This window comes from Somniosus microcephalus, chromosome 12, assembly GCF_052327205.1.
Source record: "Somniosus microcephalus isolate GS21.2 chromosome 12, FLI_Smic_1.0, whole genome shotgun sequence".
NCBI classification, from domain to species: domain Eukaryota; kingdom Metazoa; phylum Chordata; class Chondrichthyes; order Squaliformes; family Somniosidae; genus Somniosus; species Somniosus microcephalus.
In genome coordinates this window covers 200,832,359-200,855,860 of record NC_140998.1, presented here as the reverse complement: position 1 = coordinate 200,855,860, position 23,502 = coordinate 200,832,359, and the positions used below count along the sequence as shown (strand labels likewise).

Below are 23,502 nucleotides of genomic sequence, written 5' to 3'. Positions count from 1 at the left end.
AAATGTTTTCTGCTGGTGGGGGAGTCTTGGACAAGGGGACATAACCTTAAAATCAGAGCCAGGCCACTCAGGAGAGAAGTGAGGAAACACTTCCTTACGCAAAGGGTGGTAGAAGTGTGGAACTCTCTCCCACAACAAGCAGTAGATGCTCGCTCAATTAGCGATGTTAAATCTGAAATCGATAAATTTTTGCTCGCCAAGGGTATAAAAGGATATGGAGCCAAGGCAGGTGGATGGAGTTAGGATACAGATCAGCCAGGATCTCCACACCGCGCCCCCCGCCCCCATTCAATGAGAACAGGCTCGAGGGGCTGAATGGCCTCCTCCTGTTCCTGTGGGCGAGACCCGCTAACTGAGAGCAGGCCGAGTGTGGAGCCTGGGCTCTTCCTGCTCTGTGTGGGGCTCAGTACCACACCGGCTGATGGGGTGGTAACTGAACACAGGCCATGGATGGATCCTGCTACTGAGCCCCACACAGAACAGGAAGATTTAGGGGCCCCTTCCCTCACCTTGACCCTCCCCCCTCCCCAACTCGGAGCCTGCCCCTCTCCCCCCCCTCCCCAACTCGGAGCCTGCCCCTCTCCCCCCCCTCCCCAACTCAGAGCCTGCCCCTCTCCGTGGAGTGTAACTGGATCAGGAACCATGTCCATTTCAGGTTAGAAATAATGAAAGCAGCAATTCTTCAGCAAAAAAAACATGCCTTAATTTTTATTACACACCAGCTGATTTACACCTGGAACAATATGTGCAGCAAAACACCAATCGTGTTGGCAATGGTCAGCGTGAGGGGAAGGGGAGGGTCCATGTGTAGAGCCCAATCAAGCAATGAACAGGGACTATAGGTCCAGTGACTCCCACTGTCAATGCCTTGCTGATCCAATACGGCTCACACAACAGACTGAATCCCCAGTCAGGCCAGGCCAAGACAGCAGCTGGAAAACTGAAGCGCTGGCAAAGGGCAAGCCGTCGGAAATTATCCTCTGACCCTAGGAATCCCGCTGAACTTTCCGCGCTGTCCAACCACATTTTCTGATCAATGTAAAAGTGCGCCTGCCCGTTCTCCGTCAGTTAACTGTGCAGAGCATCACATCATAGTGTGCCCCGCAATCTCTGCTCAAACACCCTAGTTGTACCAGTCACCGTGCTGTGCTCCATTTCAGTTGGGACGACTTGCGACAGAAACCGTTCTGCTCTGTGGTACCACCATGCTTTACCTTTTAATCATGGCCGCGTTAAGCAAGGTGGCACTGAGCGAAATTAAGCACCAAGGAAGTGCAGGACTGAGATGGACGGGTCACTGCCCTCAGAAGCCAGTTTAATCCCCCCACATTGCGACCTCCTCTACTGGGCTTTGCCAGAGTGAGGTTGCTGAACACAGCCCAGTGCTTCCCGGTCAGCCCGGGAGCGGGAGGAACTCTGGGCTGGTGTCGGGTATCTCCGAGTGGCTGCTTAGTGACAGCAGAGCCCCAGAGCAGCGCCCACATCAGCCAGGGGCAGTGCACAGAGGGCAGAGACCCCAGAGCAGCGCCCACATCAGCCAGGGGCAGTGCACAGAGGGCAGAGACCCCAGAGCAGCGCCCACATCAGCCAGGGGCAGTGCACAGAGGGCAGAGACCCCAGAGCAGCGCCCACATCAGCCAGGGGCAGTGCACAGAGGGCGGAGACCCCAGAGCAGCGCCCACATCAGCCAGGGGCAGTGCACAGAGGGCAGAGACCCCAGAGCAGCGCCCACATCAGCCAGGGGCAGTGCAGAGAGCAGAGACCCCAGAGCAGCGCCCACATCAGCCAGGGGCAGTGCACAGAGGGCGGAGACCCCAGAGCAGCAGCCCACATCAGCCAGGGGCAGTGCACAGAGGGCAGAGACCCCAGAGCAGCTGCCCACATCAGCCAGGGGCAGTGCACAGAGGGCGGAGACCCCAGAGCAGCGCCCACATCAGCCAGGGGAAGTGCACAGAGACCCACAACCAGCACAAAGGCAAACTAAATAATTGCCTCACTTCTCAATCCCCACAGCGACAGGTCAGTCAGTCATGGGGTCCTGGATTCAAATAAAGGACTGGAAACCCAAAAATAAATGAGGCATTCAGCTGTAAGGGCAAGGAGCCTACCTAAGTGTCTCGTAGGCCTCACCCTAAAGGGAGGCACACCCCGCCTCCCAGGGCATGATAATCATTCATTGTTACCGTGTTCTTTTCTATAAATCACCAACAGGAACTTTGAAAATGTCACTAAAATTGTGCAGAGGACAATTTTTAGAAAGGACAGGGCGTGATATCGCGTTCAAAGTCCTGCCGCATGTGGAAATGGCGGAAGAGCAGCACGCCCCACGCCCTGGGCCGAAGGAAAGCTTTGCCAGCTCTTCAGGCTCCTTCCTTGACCGGCCACTTAGCTGGTTTCTGCTGCGGGGAGGGGCCGAATGATGAGGAACGGGTGCTGCACTGGGATTGGGAGTTTGATCGTGTCCTCGCGTCTTGCATCACACACGGTCCATTCTACCCCCCCCCCCCGCCACCCACCCTGATGTTGATTTGTCGGCACAGTTTCTCTCTTTCGCTTGCCCACTCTGGTTGCTAATGCACGTCCTCCAAGAGGAGGCCCGGGTCTCTGTAGCCTGACCTGGAGTTGGACAGCCGCCAGTCACTGCTGACCCTGAGCCCAGCAAGCTGCGTCTCGCCCCGTCCTGCAATCAGTACAGTTTCATTCTGGGGAAAACCCACGGCTCTGGGCTTGTGCTTTCCCAGGTGCGTCTCGGAGGAACCTCGCGCCAACTTGGCAACGGGGGATCGCTCCACGCCAAGGTGTCGGACGGCGGGTAATAGAACGAAAGGGGGACCGGCCAAGCTTTTGGCGGAGCGTAATCTGCCAATACTGGCAGGTGTGCATTGGCGCCATCCCAGTTTAAATAAGACTTGTGATCCAAGGCCGTCGCGCCCAATTCACGGGTGCCTTTCGCTGATATATACCCAGCCTCCAGCAGAGGGCAGGGCCACCTGTCCAGCACACCATGGCAGCCCTGGGCTGCTTTCTCAGAGGCCTGTGACTGCGTGTAATAATGGCCAGAATTCTCCTTGTACACTCCCCTGCTGTGGAGTAAGATGGCTTGCTTGTCCAAATCGCTCGGGCGGAACGTGTCCCATCGCTCTGCAGTCTCCTTGTACGTGAAGCACGAAGGCGAAACACTGAGATTGTGGAGTTCTAATGGATGGTACAGTCCGTCATATTGTCCCGGACAGACTTTGTACAGAAACTTTTCTTTAAGTGAACAACAAGGATGAGGGTTCAGGGGATGCTCCACTACACAGTGGTCAGAAGGTACCTTTGGGCTTTCGAATGAGATCTCCTGGATTGTTGCTGGGGGTTTGGAATGAACATGTCCGTCAGCAACCTTCCCACCCACATCCCCTCCCTCAGAGAGATCATCCTGACACGCCCATGTCTTCCCACGGCCGTCTGCTGCGACTTGCTTTCCCAAGACGTTTATACCGAGATTCCTCAACTTGTGCTGGGAAATGTTATAAATGTCCTCCAAGGGGGGTCCCTTGCCTCTCCATTCCTTGCTCTCCCTCCCTGGAGTCCAACCCAGTGGACTCAGCGCTTCTCTGGAGAAGCTCTCCCAGGGAGGCCCACCCGGAGAATCGCGGTAGGCCTCCCAAATTTTAGCCAGCGAATTGCTGGCCTTGTGCATCTGGCCGGGAGGGGTGTGGCTGTAAAACCGAGGAGAGGCGGGTGGCGGCATTTGGAAACGTGCGTCGCTGCGAGGCCGGAAGCGGACTCTTCGACTGGTTCAAGTCCTGATTCAGCACCGTCGCTGGTTCTGTTCGGAGCTCCCACTCGGTCGCTGGCAGGCTCTTAACGGCGGGACTTTGAAAGATGCTTGCGGTGACTTTAGTCGTTTCGAAATGGCTTGGGTTTTTCCACAGCCAAGGGCGCCGATGGCTGGGATGTTTGAAGAAAGGGTTTTCCTCGGCTTGGCTCCCGGCAGTTATGGCAAAGGCACCACCTTGCATTCCAGGGAAAAAAGCACTCCTGTCGGGGACTTTCTGCGGCCAGATTTCGGTCAGCCCTGATCCGGCCGCGGCACATCCTGAAATCCTCAGTCGGGCGAGACCAGTGGAAGCCTGCTTTCTGTACAAGAGTCGATTCACCTGCTTATAAAACAGAACAATGGGTGACTGACCAACAGAATTCAGAACAAACAGCAGGTAGAGGGAAGGAAGGCAAAAAGAAAGCGACAAACTGTAGTTCAATCCTATGGTATTTACAGATGTACAAAACAGAGGAACCGGGATGGGTTGGCATCTGGGCAGCTGTACAGTGTGGCACCTAGGGTCACACCTTCCTATTTCCCCCGCCTCAACCCAACACACATCTGTTTATCCAATCACAGCCCAGTACCCCACCCCACACATTGAACCATCCAATCACAGCACAACCCCCACATATCTAATTATCCAATCACAGCCCAGTACCCCCATACATCGAACCATCCAATCACAGCCCAGTACCCCACCCCACACATCGAACCAACCAATCACAGCCCAGTACTCCATCCCACCCCTCAAACCATCCAATCACAGCACAACCCCCACACATCTAACTATCCAATCACAGCCCAGTACCATACCCCACACACCGAACCATCCAATCACGCCACCCCCACACATCTAACTATCCAATCACAGCCCAGTACGCCATCCCACCCCTCAAACCATCCAATCACAGCACAACCCCCACACATCTAACTATCCAATCACAGCCCAGTACCCTACCCCACACACCGAACCATCCAATCACACCACCCCACACATCTAACTATCCAATCACAGCCCAGTACTCCATCCCACCCCTCAAACCATCCAATCACAGCACAACCCCCACATCTAACTATCCAATCACAGCCCAGTACCGCCCCCACAAACCAAAACATCCAATCACAGCACCACCCCCCACACACCGAACCAATCACGCCACCCCCACACATCTAACTATCCAATCACAGCCCAGTACGCCATCCCACCCCTCAAACCATCCAATCACAGCACAACCCCCACACATCTAACTATCCAATCACAGCCCAGTACCCTACCCCACACACCGAACCATCCAATCACGCCACCCCCACACATCTAACTATCCAATCACAGCCCAGTACGCCATCCCACCCCTCAAACCATCCAATCACAGCACAACCCCCACACATCTAACTATCCAATCACAGCCCAGTACCCTACCCCACACACCGAACCATCCAATCACGCCACCCCCACACATCTAACTATCCAATCACAGCCCAGTACGCCATCCCACCCCTCAAACCATCCAATCACAGCACAACCCCCACACATCTAACTATCCAATCACAGCCCAGTACCGCCCCCACGCACCAAAACATCCAATCACAGCACAACCCCCACACATCTAACTATCCAATCACAGCCCAGTACTCCCCCGACACACCAAAACATCCAATCACAGCAGCACCCCCCACACAGCTATTTATCCAATCACAGCCCAGAGAACAAGTTGCTGCGCTCCCTCTCACTGGGGGCAAGTTCCACAGTTCTCTCCGGCCCTCTTTCACCTTCATGTGTGGGGGCCAGAGGTTAAGCAGCAGCAGGCGACTGGGCAATGTCGCACAGTGAGCCCGACTCTGCCCTCACCAGATATCTACACAGGGCTGTTGCAGCAGCAATCTCTGAATGATGAGGAGCAGCGAGGCCCTGGCTGCTCGTTTTCCCTTCCAGCCTGGCTGAGATGGGTTCTCTCCGCACTGGGCGAGGATCAAGTCTTGGATTGCGCAGTTAGTGCCATAGCGAGCAGTGCAGGCACCCAATGAGCCTGGGGTCGTGCTTGGACAAAGGTCAGCAAGATAACAATGTAAGTCATATTCAGGGTTACACGTCAGACTCTTGTGTTCGGAGTGCCTTGATTACTACACACCGAGTGCTTGGCATCATATTTGAACCCGAAATGAGCTTCCGACCACATATTCACACCATCACGAAAACCGCCTATTTCCACCTGCGGAACATCGCCCGACTCCCACCCTGCTTCAGCTCATCAGCTGCTGAAACCCTCATCCATGTCTTTATTACCTCTAGACTTGACTATTCCTCTCTTCTCTTAGGCAGTCCCTCGGAACCGAGGATGACTTGCTTCCACATTAAAAATGAGTTCTCAGGTGACTGATGAGTCCAATGCGGGACCTACAGTCACTGTCACAGGTGGGGCAGACGGTGGTTGAAGGGGCGGGTGGGTGGGGTGCTGGGGTTGACGTGCGCTCCTTGCGCTGCCTGCGCTTGGCTTCCGCTTGCTCCCGGCGAAGAGACTCGAGGTGTTCGGCGCCTTCCCGGATGCTTCTCCTCCACTTTGTGCGGTCTTGGGCCAGGGATTCCCAGGTGTCGGTGGGGATGTTGCACTTTTTCAAGGAGGCTTCGAGGGTGTCCTTGAAGCGTTTCCTCTGCCCACCTGGGGCTCTCTTGCTGTGCCGGAGCTCCGAGTAGTGCGCTTGTTTTGGGAGTCTCGTATCGGGCATGCGGACAATGTGACCCGTCCATCGGAGCTGACTGAGCGTGGTCAAAGCTTCGATGCTGGGGATGTTGGCCTGAGCAAGAACACTGACGTTGGTGCGCCTATCCTGCCAATGGATTTGCAGGATCTTGCGGAGGCAGCGTTGGTGGTACCTCTCCAGTGCTTTGAGGTGCCTGCTGCCAACGTTCTCCTGACTGGCCTCCCACATTCTACCCTCTGTAAACTTGAGATCATCCAAACCTCTACTGCCCGTGTCCCAACTTGCACCAAGTCCCGTTCGCCCATCACCCCTGTGCTCGCTAACCTACTTTGGCTCACGGTCTGGCAACGCCTCAATTTTAAAATTCTCATTCTTGTTTTCAAATCCCTCCATGGCCTCGCCCCTGCCTAAACCTATCATCTCCTCCAGCCCCACAACCCTCCGAGTTATCTGCACTCCTCCAATTCTGGCCTCTTGACCAACCTCGATTTTTAACCGCTCAACGATTGGTGGCCGTGCCTTCAGCTGCCAAAGCCCTAAGCTCTGGAATTCCCTCCTTAATCCTCTCTCCCTCCCTTTCCTCCTTTAAGACGCTCCTTAAAACCTACCTCTTTGAGCAAGCACCTTCCCTAACAGCTCCTTATGTGGCTCGGTGTCAAATTTTGTTTGATAACGCTCCTGTGAAGCGCCGTGGGACGTTTTACTACATTAAAGGCGCTATATAAATGCAAGTTAGTGTTACTCGCATCCACTGGTCCACAGCATACAAAGCGACAGGCTCCCAAACACAACCTCGTGCTCTCAGAGCTCTCTAAATGTCTTACTCAAGAATAAAGGGTCCGTTTACCATCACTGGAGAGGAATGGGTGGGAAATCCACAAGCCACGTCGTCTCGCTGAGGCTGGAACGTCTCTTCAATCAGCTGATCCCTCGGAGCCGAGAGTTTACTTGCAGTGGCTTTTTCGTCAAGAGGGTCCATGCTGGGACTGGAGGGTCTGCTCAGCCCTGAAGAAAGTCATTAGCAGCAGTCAGTTATCCGGCAAAAGTACGCACAGAATGTTAAGGAGATCATCGGGAAAGATTCCCGCTGGCGGGGTCACATGTAATCATAGAATCGTACAGCACAGAAGCAGGGCGCGGTAGCAGAGTGGTACTGCTCCTGGACTAGTAATCCAGAGGCCTGGTCTAATGATTCCCAGTTCAAATCCCACCACGGCAGCTGGGGAATTTAAATTCAGTTAATTAAATAAATCTGGAATAAAGCACGAGTATCAGTAATGGTGACCAGGAAACTATCGGATTGTTATAAAAACCCATCTGGTTCACTAATGTCCTTTAGGGAAGGAAATCTGCCACCCTTACCCGGTCTGGCCGATATGCAACTCCAGACCCACAGCAATGTGGTCGACTCTTAACTGCCCCAAGCAAGCCACTGGAGGGTAATTAGGGATGGGCAATAAATGCTGGCCTTGCCAGCGACGCCCACATCCCGTGAACAAATCTAAAATAAAAGGCCATTCGGCCCATCGTGCCTGCACCAGCGCCTTGAAATAGCTATCCAATTAGTCCCACCTGCTCTTTCCAATAGCCCTGCAAAAAAATGTCCTCTTCAATAATTTATCCAACTCCCTTCTGAATGTTAACATTGAATCTGCTCCATCAGCCTTTCAGGCAGTGCATTCCAGATCATAACAACTCGCTGCGTAATAAAAAATGCTTCCGCCCCTTAAATCATAGAATAATAGAAGCATGGAAATTTACAGCACAGGAGGAGGCCATTCGGCCCATCGTGTCTGTGCTGGCCGACAAAGAGCTCTCCGGCCCAATCCCACTGTCCAGCTCTCGGTCCGTGGCCCTGCAGGTTACGGCACTTCAAGCGCATATCCAAGTACTTTTTAAATACGATGAGGGTTTCTGCCTCGACCACCCTTTCAGGCAGTGAGTTCCAGACCTCACCACCCTCTGGGTGAAAAAAGTTCCCCTCTAATCCTTCTACCAATTATATTAAATCTCTGCCCCCTGGTTATTGACCAAGGTTGGAAACAACTGGATTTTTGTGGACATTTCTGAGCCCCACACTTCAGGAAAGATGTAAAGACCTCAGAAAGGGGACAGAGGAGATTTCCCAGGATGTTACCGGGGATGAGGGACTTCAGTTATGAGGAGAGGTTGGAAAAGTTCGGACTGTTCTCCTTGGAACAGAGAAGGTGAAGAGGTGACCTCAGAGGTTTCCAAGATGATCAGAGAGGTTTGGGTGGAGTAGGCAGAGAAAATCTATTCCCTCTGACCAGTGGGTCAATAACCAGAGATCATAGAGTTAAAATCACTGGCCAAAGATCTAGAGGGGAGATGGAGAAATTCTTTCACTCCGAGCGCTGCTGGGATCTGGAACGCTCTGCCTGAAAAGCTGGTGGAAGCTGATTCCACCAATAATTTTAAAAGGGAGATGGCCGGGTTGAGGATGAGGAACTTGCAGGGGACAAAAGGCAGCTTTCAAAGTCCGAGCACAGGCCCGATGGGCCGAATGGCCTCCTTCTGTGCTGTATGATTCTATAACACTGAGTAAGGGAGATAACATTGGTGACCTTGCACCCCGATCCAGCCTGGCCTCTTTGAAACTCCAATCCCGCCGTGTGTGGGGTTCGTGGAACCATGGAATGATACAGCACGGAAAGAGACCTTTCTGCCTGCGCCGGCTCTTCGAAAGAGCAGCCCAATTTAGTCCCGCACCATAGCTTTTGCCCCGCAACCCTGCAAATTCGTGCCCGTCACGTACGTGTCCAATTGCCTCTTGAAAGTTCCTCTGGAATGATGCCACCACCCTTTCAGGTTGCACGTTCCAGATCACAACAACCCACTGTGTGAAAACGTTTCTCATTCTCCCTCGAGTTCTTGCGCCGATTATTTTAAATCTGTGCTCGCTGGTCACTGACCCACTTGCCAGAGGAAACAGTGTCTCCCAACTTGCTCGATCAAAACCTCTCAATTGTGAACATCTGCGTCAGGTCTCCCCTTAACCTTCTCTGCTCGAAGGAGAACAATCCCAGCTCCTCCAATCTCTCCAAGTAACTGAAATCCCGCATTCCTGGTAAACTCCAGGGACTTGAGCACATAAAGCTAGGCTGACACTCCAGTACAGTGCTGAGGGAGTGCTGCACTGTCGGAGGTGCCGTCTTTCGGATGAGACGTTAAACCGAGGCCCCGTCTGCTCTCTCAGGTGACACCTAAAAGATCCCGTGGCACTATTTCGAAGAAGAGCAGGGGAGTTCTCCCCGGTGTCCTGGGGCCAATATTTATCCCTCAACCAACATAACAAAAACAGATGATCTGGTCATTATCACATTGCTGTTTGTGGGAGCTTGCTGAGCGCAAATTGGCTGCCGCGTTTCCCACATTACAACAGTGACTACACTTCAAAAGTACTTCATTTGAGACCACATCTTGAGTATTGTGTGCAGTTTTGGTCGCCTTATCTGAGGAAGGATGTTCTTGCCATGGAAGGAGTTCAGCGAAGATTCACCAGGCTGATACCTGGGATGGCAGGAATGACGTATGAGGAGAGATTGGGTCGATTGGGCTTATACTCGCTGGAGTTTTAGAAGAATGAGAGGGGATCTCATTGAAACTTATAAAATTCTGACAGGACTGGACAGACTGGATGCAGGAAGGATGTTCCCGATGGTCGGGGAGTCCAGAATCAGGGGTCACAGTCTAAGGATAAAGGGTATGCCATTTAGGACAGAAATGAGGAGGAATTTCTTCACCCACAGAGTGGTGAACCTGTGGAATTCTCTACCACAGAAGGCAGTAGAGGCCAATTTATTAAATATATTCAAGAAGGAGTTAGATATATTCCTTAAGGCTAAAGGGATCAAGGGATATGGGGAGAAAGCAGGAACCGGGTACTGAATTTGGATGACCAGCCATGATCACATTGAATGGCGGAGCAGGCTCAAGAGGCCGAATGGCCTACTCCTGCTCCTATCTTCTATGTTTCTATGTTTCATTGATTGTAAAGCGCTTTGAGACATCCGGTGGTCGTGAAAGGCGCTATATAAATGCAAGTCTTTCTTTCTTCTAAACCTCCTGCTTACCCTCTCCAGGACCTTGACATCCTTCCTAAAGTGTGGGGCCCAGAATTGGATACAGTACTCCAGCTGAGGCCTAACCGGTAAAGGTTTAGCATTTGTAAAGGTTTAGCGTGACTTCCTTGTTTTTTATTCAATATCCCTATTTATAAAGCTAAGTAACCCCACACGCTTTCTTAACTGGCACCTTCAAGGATTTGTGAATATGCACCCCCAGGTCCCTCTGCTCTTGCACCCCCCTCAGAACAGTACCATTTAGATTATACTGCCTCGCCATGTTGTTTCTCCCAAAGTGTATCACTTCACACTTATCCGCATTAAACTGCATCTGCCGTGTGCCTGCCCATTTCCCCCCAGTCTGTCTATATCGTCCTGTCGTCCTCATTATTTACTATGTCGCCAAGTTTTGTATCATCCGCAAACTTCGAAATTGTACTCCTGGTACCCAAGTCCAGGTCATTTATATATGACAAGAAAAGCAATGGTCCTAATACTGACCACTGGGGGACCCCACTGCATACTTCCCTCCAGTCAGAAAAACATCCGTTCACCAGTACTCTCTGCCTCCTATCCCTTAGCCAATTACGTACCCAAGCGACCACCGTCCCTTTAATCCCATGTGCTTCTATTTTCTGTTATGAGGTGCTTTATCAAATGCCTTTTGAAAGTCCATATATACAATATCTGCTGCACTACCTTCATCAACCCTCTCTGTTACTTCATCAAAAAACTCAATCAGGTTACTCAGACACGATTTGCCTTCGACAAATCCGTGCTGGCCGTCTCTTATTAAGCTATGCTTCTCCAAGTCAGAATTAATTTTGTCCTCGACAATGGACTGTAGTAGGTTTCCCACCACTTGACGTTAGACCGACTGGCCTGTAGTTACCAAGTTTATCCCTCTCCCCTTTTTGGAACAGCGGTGTAAAATTTGCAATCCTACAGTTCTCTGGCACCACTCCCATATCCAAGGAGGATTGGAAGATTGTGGTCAGAGCTTCTGTTATCGCCACCCCAGCTTCCCTCAGCAACCGAGGATACATCCCATCTGGACTGGGTGACTTGTTGACTTTTGAGCGACGCCAACCTATTTAGCACCTCCTTTCTATCTGTTTTCATCCAGTCCAATATCGCTACTCCCCCCTCCTCTACTGCAACATTAATTTCATCCAATTCTTTTGCGAAGACATTTGCAAAGTACTCATTCAGTTCCTCAGTCATGCCCTCTGCCTCCGCAGGAAGATTTCCTTTTTAGTCCCCAATCGGCCACAGCACTCCTTTAACGATCCTTTTACTTTTTATATGGTGCTCATAAAAAATGCGGGTTCCCTTTTCTGTTACCGCTAATCCTTTCCCATACTCTCTCTTTGCCCTTATATCCTTTTTCAATTTCCCCCTGCACTCTGTATTCTGACTGGTTTTCGATTGTATTGCGTATCTGACATTAGTCATAGAGTTATACAGCACAGAAAGAGGCCCTTCAGCCCATCGTGTCCGCGCCAGCCATCAAGCCCTGTCTATTCTAATCCCATTTCCAGCACTTGGTCTGTAGCCTTGTATGCTATGACGTTTCAAGTGCTCATCTAAATGCTTCTTGAATGTTGTGAGGGTTCCTGCCTCTACCACCCTTTCAGGCAGTGAGTTCCAGATTCCAACCACCCTCTGGGTGAAAAAGTGTTTCCTCAAATCCCCTCTAAACCTCCTGCCCCTTACCTTGAAACTATGCCCCCTGGTTATTAACCCCTCACTAAGGGGAAAAGTTCCTTTCTATCTACCCTATCTATGCCCCTCATAATTTTGTACACCTCAATCAGGTCCCACCTCCAGCCTTCTCTGCTCTAAGGAAAACAACCCCAGCCTGTCCAGTCTCTCTTCATAGCTGAAGCGCTCCAGCCCAGGTAACATCCTGGTGAATCTCCTCTGCACCCTCTCCAATGCAATCACATCCTTCCTATAGTGTGGCGACCAGAACTGCGCAGTATTCCAGCTGTGGCCTAACTAGCGTTTTGTACAGCTCCATCATAACCTCCCTGCTCTTATATTCTATGCCTCAGCTAATGAAGGCAAGTATCCCATATGCCTTTTTAACCACCTTATCTACCTGTCCTGCTGCCTTCAGGGACCTATGTACATGCACACCAAGGTCCCTCTGATCCTCTGTCCTTCCTCGGGTCCCACCATTCATTGTGTATTCCCTTGCCTTGTTAGTCCTCCCAAAATGCATCACCTCACACTTTTCAGGGTTAAATTCCACGTGCCACTGTTCTGCCCATCTGACCAACCCGTCTATATCGTCCTGTAGCCTGAGGCTTCCCTCCTCACTATTTACCACTCCACCAACTTTCGTGTCATCTGCGAACTTACTGATCATACCTCCTACATTCATATCTAAATCATTAATGTACACCACAAACAGCAAAGGACCCAGCACCGATAAAGCTCCTTTTCGGTTTTATTTTACATAGAAACATAGAAGATAGGAGCAGGAGTAGGCCATTCGGCCCCTCGAGCCTGCTCCGCCATTCAATGAGATCATGGCTGATCATCCAAATTCAGTACCCTGTCCCTGCTTTCTCCCCATGCTTTCTCCCCATATCCCTTGATCCCTTTAGCCTTAAGAAATATATCTAACTCCTTCTTGAATATATTTAATGAATTGGCCTCAACCGCCTTCTGTGGTAGAGAATTCCACAGGTTCACCACTCTCTGGGTGAAGAAAATCCTCCTCATCTCAGTCCTAAATGGCTTACACCTTATCCTTAGATTGTGACCCCTGGTTCTGGACTTCCCGACCATCGGGAACATCCTTCCTGCATCTAGTCTGTCGAGTCCGGTTAGAATTTTATAAGTTTCAATGAGATCCCCTCTCATTCTTCTAAACTCCAGCGAGTACAAGCCCAATCGACCCAATCACTCCTCATACGTCATTCCTGCCATCCCAGGGATCAGTCTGGTGAATCTTCGCTGCACTCCCTCCATGGCAAGAACCTCCATTTCCTTTTTTCGTCCAGGGAGCTCTGGCTCTGGATGCCCCACCTTTCCGCCTTATGGGAATGCTCTTGGTTTGTACCTGAACTATCTCCGCCTTGAAGGCCTCCCATTGCTCATTTACTGTTTTCCTGGCCAATCTTGGTTTCCAGTCAACCTGTGCTAGATTCCACCAGTCATACAACTGTTACAAACTGAGAAGACGAGTCCGCACCCACTGAAGGCAATGAGGGATAGGCAATAAATGCAGCCATGCCAGGCATCACCGACAGCCCAAGACGACGACTACATTTGGAACATCCCTCCACCAGGCACTTGAAAGCAGTTCTTACCGGTTATATCCATGGTGCTGGGAGCAGGGTCACATTCCTGCTTTCCCCTCGTTGTCGAGGCCAAAGTAGCTGGCAGCCCTCCGTGCCGTTCGACAAGAATATTCAGCAACTGTTGCTGCGTCTGATGCACTAGACTTTGGCCGGGGAAGGTGCCGCGGGTGTCGAGGGCTTTGACGAGCTTCTGGGCGAGCTCGGCCACGGGGGCCGCTCGTCCTGTTGGGGCGCTGGGAACCCGGATTGCCGTCTCCAGCTTGTGGGAGGGAGGGACCCCAGCGGAGGGAGGCTGCCCCACACTGCCAGTCTCGGTCGCAGGCCCATTTTCTTTCGGGTCGGGTGTTAAGGAGCCGGGCTGTTCGACCAAAGCCACCGATTCTGCTTCCTGCCCTTGCAGAGGTGTACAACTCGTGACCTCCATTGCATCCTCAGCCGGTTTCGCAGTCGGCTCCTTGGCGTTACCTTGGCTGCAGTGACCGCTCTGGTCCTCTTTCAAGAGTCTCTCGATATCGATAGACTTGATCTCCTTGTTGAATATCCCAAGGTGGTACGTGAGTCTGTTTTGGGTTATAACCCAGTTAGGATTAAGGGACGGTTTAGGAACCGAGTGTTCAGCTGCCCAAGAGCTTGCGGCACTTTTGCAGTGACATTTACCGGCGTGACGCACTTTCGGAACCACGTGGCCTGGCTTGCATTTGAACAGCTTTTCAACAATCCCTTTACCGAATTTGGCACGGTTCAGCTCCCGCCTGGTCTTCTTACGCTTCACTTTGGTGACCGTGTTCGGCGCTTTAACCGTCACCGAGGTGTCCTGTGCAGGGTGCGAGGTGGCGGCTGTGATGCGGGGACTGTGCTTTTCCGGAGGTCCCCCCAGCGCGGACTGAATGTAGCTCAGGATGCTCGTTCTGCTTCCCTTTTGTTTGCACTGGTGGCTCATGATGATCGCTGTCCCATTACCTGAAACATTGAATATTACAATAAGTATCATAGATAGAACGACACAGCACAGGAGGCGGCCATTCGGCCCATCGTGCCTGTGCCGGCTCTCTGAAAGAGCTCTCCAATTAGTCCCGCTCCCCTGCTCTTTCCCCACAGCCCTGCAAATTTGTTTCCCCTTCAAGTATTTATCCAATTCCCTTTTGAAAGTTACCATTGAATCTGCTTCCACCGCCCTTTCAGGCAGCGCGTTCCAGATCACAACAACTCGCTGCGTTAAAAAAAAGTTTCCTTATGTCGTCTCTGGTTGTTTTGACAATCCCCTTAAGAACATTAAGAAATAGGGGGCAGGAGTTGGCCATTCAGCCCTTTGAGCCTGCTCCGCTAGTTAACGGCCCAGAAATTCGGGTCAGAGGCTTCCCGTGGCTGCAAGCCCCCGACCTGCACTTACCTAGCGTGCCGGCCTTTGAGCTGTGGGCCCGCGTGGGATTCCGATCCTGGGCCTCCTCCAACTGCTGGCGCGCAGTGCTTGCGTATCCCAGGGGCGCAGTTAGTTCGAAGCATCCCCTGGGATCACGTGGGCCATGGAGAGCCAATCGTAGCAGGGAATGCTTCATTCATAAATTTGACAGGAAGACCTGTCAAATCTATGAATAAAATTCAGCCCCAAAACATCACTAAAACTTCAAATACATTTTTTTTTTAAATCACATTTTAAAAATAACTATAAATTACATAAAATAACTTTTAAACAATAATTTAAATTTTTGAAAAAATTAGTGACATTTTCTAACGGGTCTAAAAATAAACTTACCTTTCTTTAAAGTATTTAAAAATAATAAACCTGTGGAAAAAATGTTTTAATTTTAATTAATTCACCACTTACCTTGTTAAAAGCAGGCCTTGCGCCGGCTTTTTAAAAGTGTAACTGCTGGAGACTTACCTTCCCGGGAAAACCTGGAAAAAAAACGGAAGTTCCAGGCGTACACGCTGCCTCTCCCGCGCACGCGTTCCACCTCTCAACGCCTTCCTCTAAGGGAACGGAAGTTCTGGTTTCCCGCGCATGCGCAGTGCATGCACGAAACCGGCACTTTCGTTGGGCCGTACAGGTGAGTACCCAGCGCGTACTCACCCGTGGGGACCCGAATTTCTGGGCCAATAAGATCTTTTGCCTCAACTCCACCTTCCCGGCGCTATCCCTACATCCCTTAGTGTCCAAAACTCTATCGATCTCGGTCTTGAAAACACTCGACGACTGAGCATCCCACAGCTCTCGGGTCCGCTGCGGCTCAGTGGGTCACACCCTCGCCTCTGAGTCACAAGCTTGTGGGTTCAAGTCCCACTCCAGAGACTTGAGCACAAAAATCTAGGCTGACACTCGCAGTGCAGTGCTGAGGGAGTGCTGCACTGTCGGAAGTGCCGTCTTTCAGATGAGATGTTAAATCCGAGGTCCTGTCTGCTCTCTCAGGTGGACGTAAAAGATCCCATGGCACGATTTTGAAGAGGAGCAGGGGAGTTCTCCCCGGTGTCCTAGCTAATATTTATCCCTCAACCAACATAACAAAAACAGATTATTTGGTCATTATCACATTGCTGTATGTGGGAGCTTGCTGTGCGCAAATTGGCTGCCACGTTTCCCACATTACAACAGTGACTCCACTTCAAAAGTACTTCATTGGCTGTAAAGCGCTGAGACATCCGGTGGTCGTGAAAGGCGCTATATGAATGCAAGTCTTTCTTCTTTCTAGAGAATACCAAAGATACACAGCCCTTTGAGTGAAGAAATTGGCCCAATGGTAGCAATCTCGCCTTGACCCAAGCCCATAATCTAGGCCGGCACTCCAAGTGCAGTACTGGGGAAGCGTTGCATCATTGGAGGAGGCGCCGCCTTTGGGATGAGACGCTAAACCGAGGCCCTGTCTGGCCGCTCAAGTGGATGTAAAAGATTGCGTGGTGCTACTCAACAAAGAGCAGGGGAGTTCTCCCGCGCCCTGGCCAAAATTCCTCCCTCAACCACCACCACTTAAAGCGGCTTAACTGCTTGCTCATCTGATTTTCTGTTTGTGGGATCTTCCCATGTGCAAATTGGCTGCTGTGTTTGCCTACAAAACAGCGACTGCCTGTCAAAAGTAATTCATTGGCTGCGAAGCACTTTCGGATGGACTGAAGTAAAAGAAAGACTTGCATTTATATAGCGCCTTTCACGACCATCGGACATCCCAAAGTGCTTTACAGCCAATGAAGCACTTTCTGAAGTGGAGTCACTGTTGTAATGTAGGAAACGCGGCAGCCAATTTGCGCACAGCAAGCTCCCACAAACAGCAATGTGACAATGACCAGATAATCTGTTTTAGATGTTGATTGAGGGATAAATTTTGGCCAGGACACCGGAGATCCTTCGAAACAGTGCAATGGGATCTTTTACGTCCACCCGAGAGAGCAGACAGGGCCTCGGTTTAATGTCTCATCTGAAGGACGGCACCTCCGACAGTGCGGCACTCCCTCAGCACGGCACTGGAGTGTCAGCCGAGGTTTTTGTGCTCAAGTCCCTGGAGTGGGACTTGAACCCACAACCTGCTGACTCCGAGGCGAGGCTGCGACCCACTGAGCCACAGCGGACACTATGTGAAGTTATGAAAGACACAATATAAATGCTGATAGTTTGTCCTTTCTGTTTCAGTACAAGCAATGAATTGGACAGCTGTTGAGGTGGAATACCATTCAGGTGTCCTCAAAACACAGCGACAGGGGAAGCAAAGAGTGGAATGGGAGTGGTGTTGACAGTTGACTCAGGGTCTCAGCCCTACTGTTACCGCGAATGGCTTCACGGGGCTCCTGTGGAAGCTGCTGGTTTTTGAGGGTCACACAACTGCCTCCAAACAGCCCCAGCAAACTCAGTGCAGCTCACTCCTTACCAGCCAAGACCTCACACCTCCCTCCCCTCTCTCCCTCTCATACACTCTCCATCTCTCTGCTCTTATACACTCCCCCTCTCTCACTCACTACACTCCCCTCTCTCTTTTACACTCCTCCTCTCTCATACACACTCCCCCTCTCTCTCCCATCCACTCCCCCCTCCTCCCCCATCCACTCCCCCCTCCTCCCCCATCCACTCCACCCCTCCCACTCCCCCACCCTCTCTCCCCCCCCTTCCTTCTCCACCCCCTCCCATCCACTCCCCCTCCCTCCCTCTCGTCCCCCTCTCCCCCCACTCTCGCTCCCCCCCTCATTCACTCCCTCCCCGCTCTCTCTCTCCCCCCTCTCACTCTCTCCCTCCCTCACTCTCTCCCTCCCCCCCTCACTCTCTCCCCTCCTCCCTCTCTCCCCTCCTCCCTCTTACTCTCTCCCCTCCTCCCTCTCACTCTCTCCACTCCTCCCTCTCACTCTCTCCACTCCTCCCTCTCACTCTCTCTCCACTCCTCCCTCTCACTCCTCTCACTCTCTCCACTCCTCCCTCTCACTCTCCCCTCCTCCCTCTCACTCTCTCCCCTCCTCCCTCTCACCCCTCCTCCCCCTCTCTCTCCCCCGCCCCTCTCCCCCCCCGCCCCTCTCCCCCCGCCCCTCTCCCCCCGCCCCTCTCTCTCCCCCCGCCCCTCTCCCCCCCCCATCTCTCTCCCCCCTCTCTCTCCCCCTCTCTCTCTCTCCCCCCCGCCCCTCTCTCCCCCCCTCTCTCTCTCTCCCCCCCGCCCCCTCTCTCCCCCCCTCTCTCTCTCTCCCCCCCGCCCCTCTCTCTCTCTCCCCCCCGCCCCTCTCTCCCCCTCTCTCTCTCCCCCCCCGCCCCTCTCTCCCCCCCTCTCTCTCTCTCCCCCCCTCTCTCCCCCCTCTCTCTCTCTCCCCCATCTCCCTCTCCCCCCCCGCACCCCTCTCTCAACCCCCTCTCTCCCCCCCCCTCTCCCTCTCCTCCCCCGCACCCCTCTCTCCCCCCCTCTCCCCCCCCACTCTCTCCCCCCTCTCTCTCTCCCCCTCTCTCTCTCCCTCCTTCCCCCCTCTCCCCTCCTCCCTCCCCCCCCCCTCTCTCCCCCCCCCTCCCTCCCCCCCCCTCTCTCTCCCCCCCTCTCTCTCTCTCCCCCCCTCTCTCTCTCCCCCTCCCCCCCTCTCTCCCCCCCTCTCTCTCTCTCCCCCCCGCCCCTCTCTCTCTCTCCCCCCGCCCCTCTCTCCCCCCCTCTCTCTCTCTCCCCCCCTCTCTCCCCCCTCTCTCTCTCTCTCCCCCCTCACCCCTCTCTCTCCCCCCTCACCCCTCTCTCTCCCCCCTCACCCCTCTCTCCCCCCCCTCTCCTCTCCTCCCTCCCCGCACCCCTCTCTCCCCCCCCTCTCCCCCCCCACTCTCTCCCCCCCCCTCTCCCCCCCACTCTCTCCCCCCTCTCTCTCTCCCCCTCTCTCTCTCCCTCCTTCCCCTCTCCCCCCCTCCCCCTCCCCCCCTCTCTCTCTCCCCCCCTCCCCCCCTCTCTCTCTCCCTCCCCCTCCCCCCCTCTCCCCCCCTCCCTCTCTCCCCCCCTCTCTCTCTCCCCCCCTCCCCCCCTCTCTCTCTCCCCCCCTCCCCCCCTCTCTCTCTCCCCCTCTCTCTCCCCCCCCCCCTCTCTCTCTCCCCCTCCCCCCTCTCTCTCTCCCCCCCTCCCTCCCCCCCTCTCTCTCCCCCCCCCTCTCTCTCTCCCCCCCTCCCCCTCTCTCTCTCCCCCTCCCCCCCTCTCTCTCTCCCCCCCCTCCCTCCCCCCCTCTCTCTCCCCCCCCCCTCTCTCTCTCCCCCCCTCCCCCCCTCTCTCTCTCCCCCCCCCCCTCTCTCTCTCCCCCTCCCCCCCTCTCTCTCTCCCCCCCTCCCTCCCCCCCTCTCTCTCCCCCTCCCCCCCCCTCTCTCTCCCCCCCCCCCCCTCTCTCTCTCTCTCCCCCCCCTCTCTCTCCCCTCTCTCTCTCTCTCACCCTCCCCCCCCCCCTCTCTCAATTCAATTCAATTCGCTTTATTGGCATGATGACAGGTACATCTTATGTTGCCAAAGCATCGAAAAACATTCATGGTTGAACACATAAACGCGGATCTATCCATACAGTGTATAAACATATATATCCCTGAGTGTATAAATATACATTCGTATAATTTGTATATACTCTTTTCTTAGATTTAATGGTTGTCCCTCTGTTTATGGCAAGCTGTAACATAGTGTGCCGCTAAGGTTACACAATTTCTCTGTTCCCCTCGTAGGATTGGGAGCTTTTGGTCGTCATTCAAACTTCTGAATTCAGGGCATATTTTTGTGAATTTTGGGTAGAAATTCTCCCTGATGCCCTGATATTTTCCACAAGCTGTGAGGAAGTGCATCTCTGTCTTCACCACTCCCTGACTGCAGTGAGAGCATATCCTGTCCTCTCTTGGCAGCCGGGTCTGTCTGTGTCTGCCTTTTTCGATGGCCAGGCTATGTTCACTAAGTCTGTACATTGTCACGGTTTTTCTCAGTTTGCTATCCTTTACCATGGTCAGGTATTCAGCCATGTTGTATTGTCTGTTTCGGGCCAAGTAGGCAATTGAGTTTGTTTTGGGTTTTTGTTGTTTCTGCCCAATATGACAGGTATTTTTCCTTTTGCTTAGTGATAACTGTGTTGGGTCGAATTCTCTGTGCTACGATGTCACTGTCCTGGGGCTGGTTATTGTTAGTGTTAGTAGTTACTTCACTGAGTCCCAGGACTAGTTGACTGAGGCGTATTCTTCTTTATGGTCCTCTCTTGGCATTTCAGGGCTTCGTAATGATAGCAGTGGGGGTTGCTCATTTTTAGGTGTTTCCAAAATTTGGTGGCTCTTTTTTGGATAGTAATTATTAATGGATATTGGCCTAGTTCTGCCCTGCATGCATTGTTTACGGTTTTCCTTTGAGTCCGAAGGATACTTTTACAGAATTCTGCATGTAGGATCTCAATTGGGTGTTTGTCCCATTTTGCAAATTCTTCTTGTGTTAGCGGTCCTCACACCTCACTGCCACAGAGTGCAATTGGTTCAATTACTGATTTAAAAATTTTTGAGCCAAATGCTAATTGGGATTTCTATTTGGATTGATTTTTTGATGGCATAGAAAGCCCTTCTAGCTTTCTCTTTCAGTTCATTCACAGCCAGATGAAAATTTCCCATAGAGCTGATTTTTAAGCCCAAGTATGTGTAATTAGTGGTTTGTTCAATTTTAGTTATTCCTAGTGTGAAATTTATACTGGGTCTCTGATGTCTGGATCTTTGCTGGAACACAAGGACTTTGGTTTTTTGGGGGTTTATTGTCAGGGCCCAGGTCTGACAGAATGACTCTAGCAGATCCAGGTTCTGCTGTAGACCCTCCTTAGTTGGTGACAGCAGAACCAGGTCATCTGCAGAGAGGAGGAATTTAACCTTGGATTCATATAGGGTGAGGCCGGGTGCTGTAGATTGTTCAAGTAGTTTTGCCAATTCATTTATGTAAATATTAAAGAGTGTCGGTGAGATGGGCGAGCCCTGCGTCACCCCCCGCCCCTGTGGGAAGTATTTTGGTTGTTTGTCTCCAATTTTAACTGCACATTTGTTGTTTGTATACATTGATTTAATTACCTCGTATGTTTTTCCCCCACCCCGCTTTCAATAAGTTTCAGGAATAGACCGTCGTGCCAGATGGAGTCGAAAGCCTTCTAGAAATCTATAAAGCATGCGTAGATTTTGCTTTTGTTTTGATGAACATGTTTGTCAATTAGGGTCTGTAGGGTGAAGATATGATCTGATGTTCTATAGTTTGGTAGGAATCCAATTTGGCTTTTACTCAAGACATTGTGCTCCTCAAGGAAGTCTATAAGTCTTTTGTTTATGATACTACAGAATACCTTCCCCAGGTTACTGTTTACACAGATGCCTCGACAGTTATTTGGGTCGACTTTGTCCCCACTTTTGTATATGGGCGTTATGAGTCCTTTGTTCCAGATATCAGGGAAGTAACCTACACTCAGAACCAAGTTGAAGAGTTTTAGGATAGCCAGTTTCATTTTATCGTCTGTGTGTTTAATCATCTCGCTTAGTATGCCGTCTGCACCGCAAGCTTTTCCTGGTCGCAGGTCCTTGAGTTTTTCAAATAGTTCTTTTTCTGTTATTATGGAGTCTAGCGGGTTTTGGTTATCTTTTATGGCCATTGAGCTTTTCCAGTTTTTTGCATATTTGGTGTTGCTCTGGCCTTACTGTGTTTTTCTGGTATAATTTTTCAAAGTGGTTTTCCCATGTGTCTCCATTTTGAATGGCCAATTCGTCGTGTTGTTTTTTGTGTAATGTATTCCAGTTGTCCCAGAAACAATTGGAATCAATGGATTCCTCAATGGAGCTGAGTGTATTCTTAATATACTGCTCTTTTTTGGTTCTGAGTGTGTTTCTGTATTGTGTTAGTGTCTGACAATAAGTAAGGTGCAATTCCTCGTTTTCTGGATGTCTGTGTTTTTGGTTTGATATTTTTCTAAGTTTTTTCCTCATGTTATGGCAATCTGGGTCAAACCATTTTTCATAGTTTTTTGTTTTGGGTTTGTTCTTGCGAGCTTCAAGTTTGACCTTGTTGCCAAATTATCAAAAATATTATTTAGGTTATTCACTGCCCGGTTTACGATATCTTAATTGTGATTGTATATGTTTTCCAGAAAGGTGTCCAAGAGAGTTTGAGTTGATTGATTGCTAATTGCTTTCTGGTATTTTTCCGTGCTGTTTTTGGCCCATCTGTACGATTTTTTGGTGTTGTACAGCTTACTGGGTTGTGTTTCTGTGTTGGTTGTTTCTGTCTTTTTAAGATACATAGTAATTTGACTGTGATCTGACAGTGTTGTTTGTGGTTTGACTGTGAATGCTCTGAGGGGGGATGGGTCCAAATCCGTAATCATATAGTCCGCTCTCACTCACTCCCCCCTCCGCTCTCACTCACTCCCCCCCTCCGCTCTCACTCACTCCCCCCCTCCGCTCTCACTCACTCCCCCCTCCCTCCCCCCTCCCCACTCACTCCCCCCTCACTCCCCCTCCCCACTCACTCCCCCCTCCCCCCTCCCTCCCCCCTCCCCACTCACTCCCCACTCACTCCCCCCTCACCACTCACTCCCCCCTCCCCACTCACTCCCCCTCCCTCCTCCCCCCTCCCTCCCCCCTCCCCACTCACTCCCCCCTCCCTCCCCCCTCCCCACTCACTCCCCCCTCCCTCCCCCCTCCCCACTCACTCCCCCCTCCCTCCCCCCTCCCCCCTCCCCACTCACTCCCCCCTCCCTCCCCACTCACTCCCCCCTCCCTCCCCACTCACTCCCCCCTCCCTCCCCACTCACTCCCCCCTCCCCACTCACTCCCCCCCTCCCTCCCCCCTCCCCACTCACTCACTCCCCCACCCCACACTCACTACCCCCCCTCCCCACTCACTCCCCCCACCCCACTCACTTATTTCCCCCTCCCCACCCCACTCACTCCCCCCACCCCACTCACTTATTTCCCCCTCCCCACCCCACTCACTTATTTCCGCCCCCCCCACCCCACGCACCCCCCCACCCAACTCACCCCCCCCCACCCCCACCCCCCCCCTCAACCCCCCCCCACCCAACTCACCCCCCCCACCCAACTCACCCCCCCCACCCCACCCCCCCCTCAACCCCCCCCCTCCACCCCCACCCAACTCACTCACCCCCCCACCCAACTCACCCC

At 52.3% G+C, this 23,502-nt stretch overlaps 1 protein-coding gene across 1 annotated transcript; it reads right to left on the bottom strand.

Moving 5' to 3' along the window:
• Positions 1–629: 629 nt before the first annotated feature.
• Positions 630–15,552, bottom strand: prr19 (proline rich 19). The gene is given in 4 exon segments (XM_086003920.1): positions 630–3,730; positions 3,732–4,145; positions 7,359–7,516; positions 13,920–15,552. Coding segments are annotated over 4 exon segments (2,763 nt in total). The 5' UTR covers positions 15,067–15,552; the 3' UTR covers positions 630–2,686.
• Positions 15,553–23,502: the final 7,950 nt, after the last annotated feature.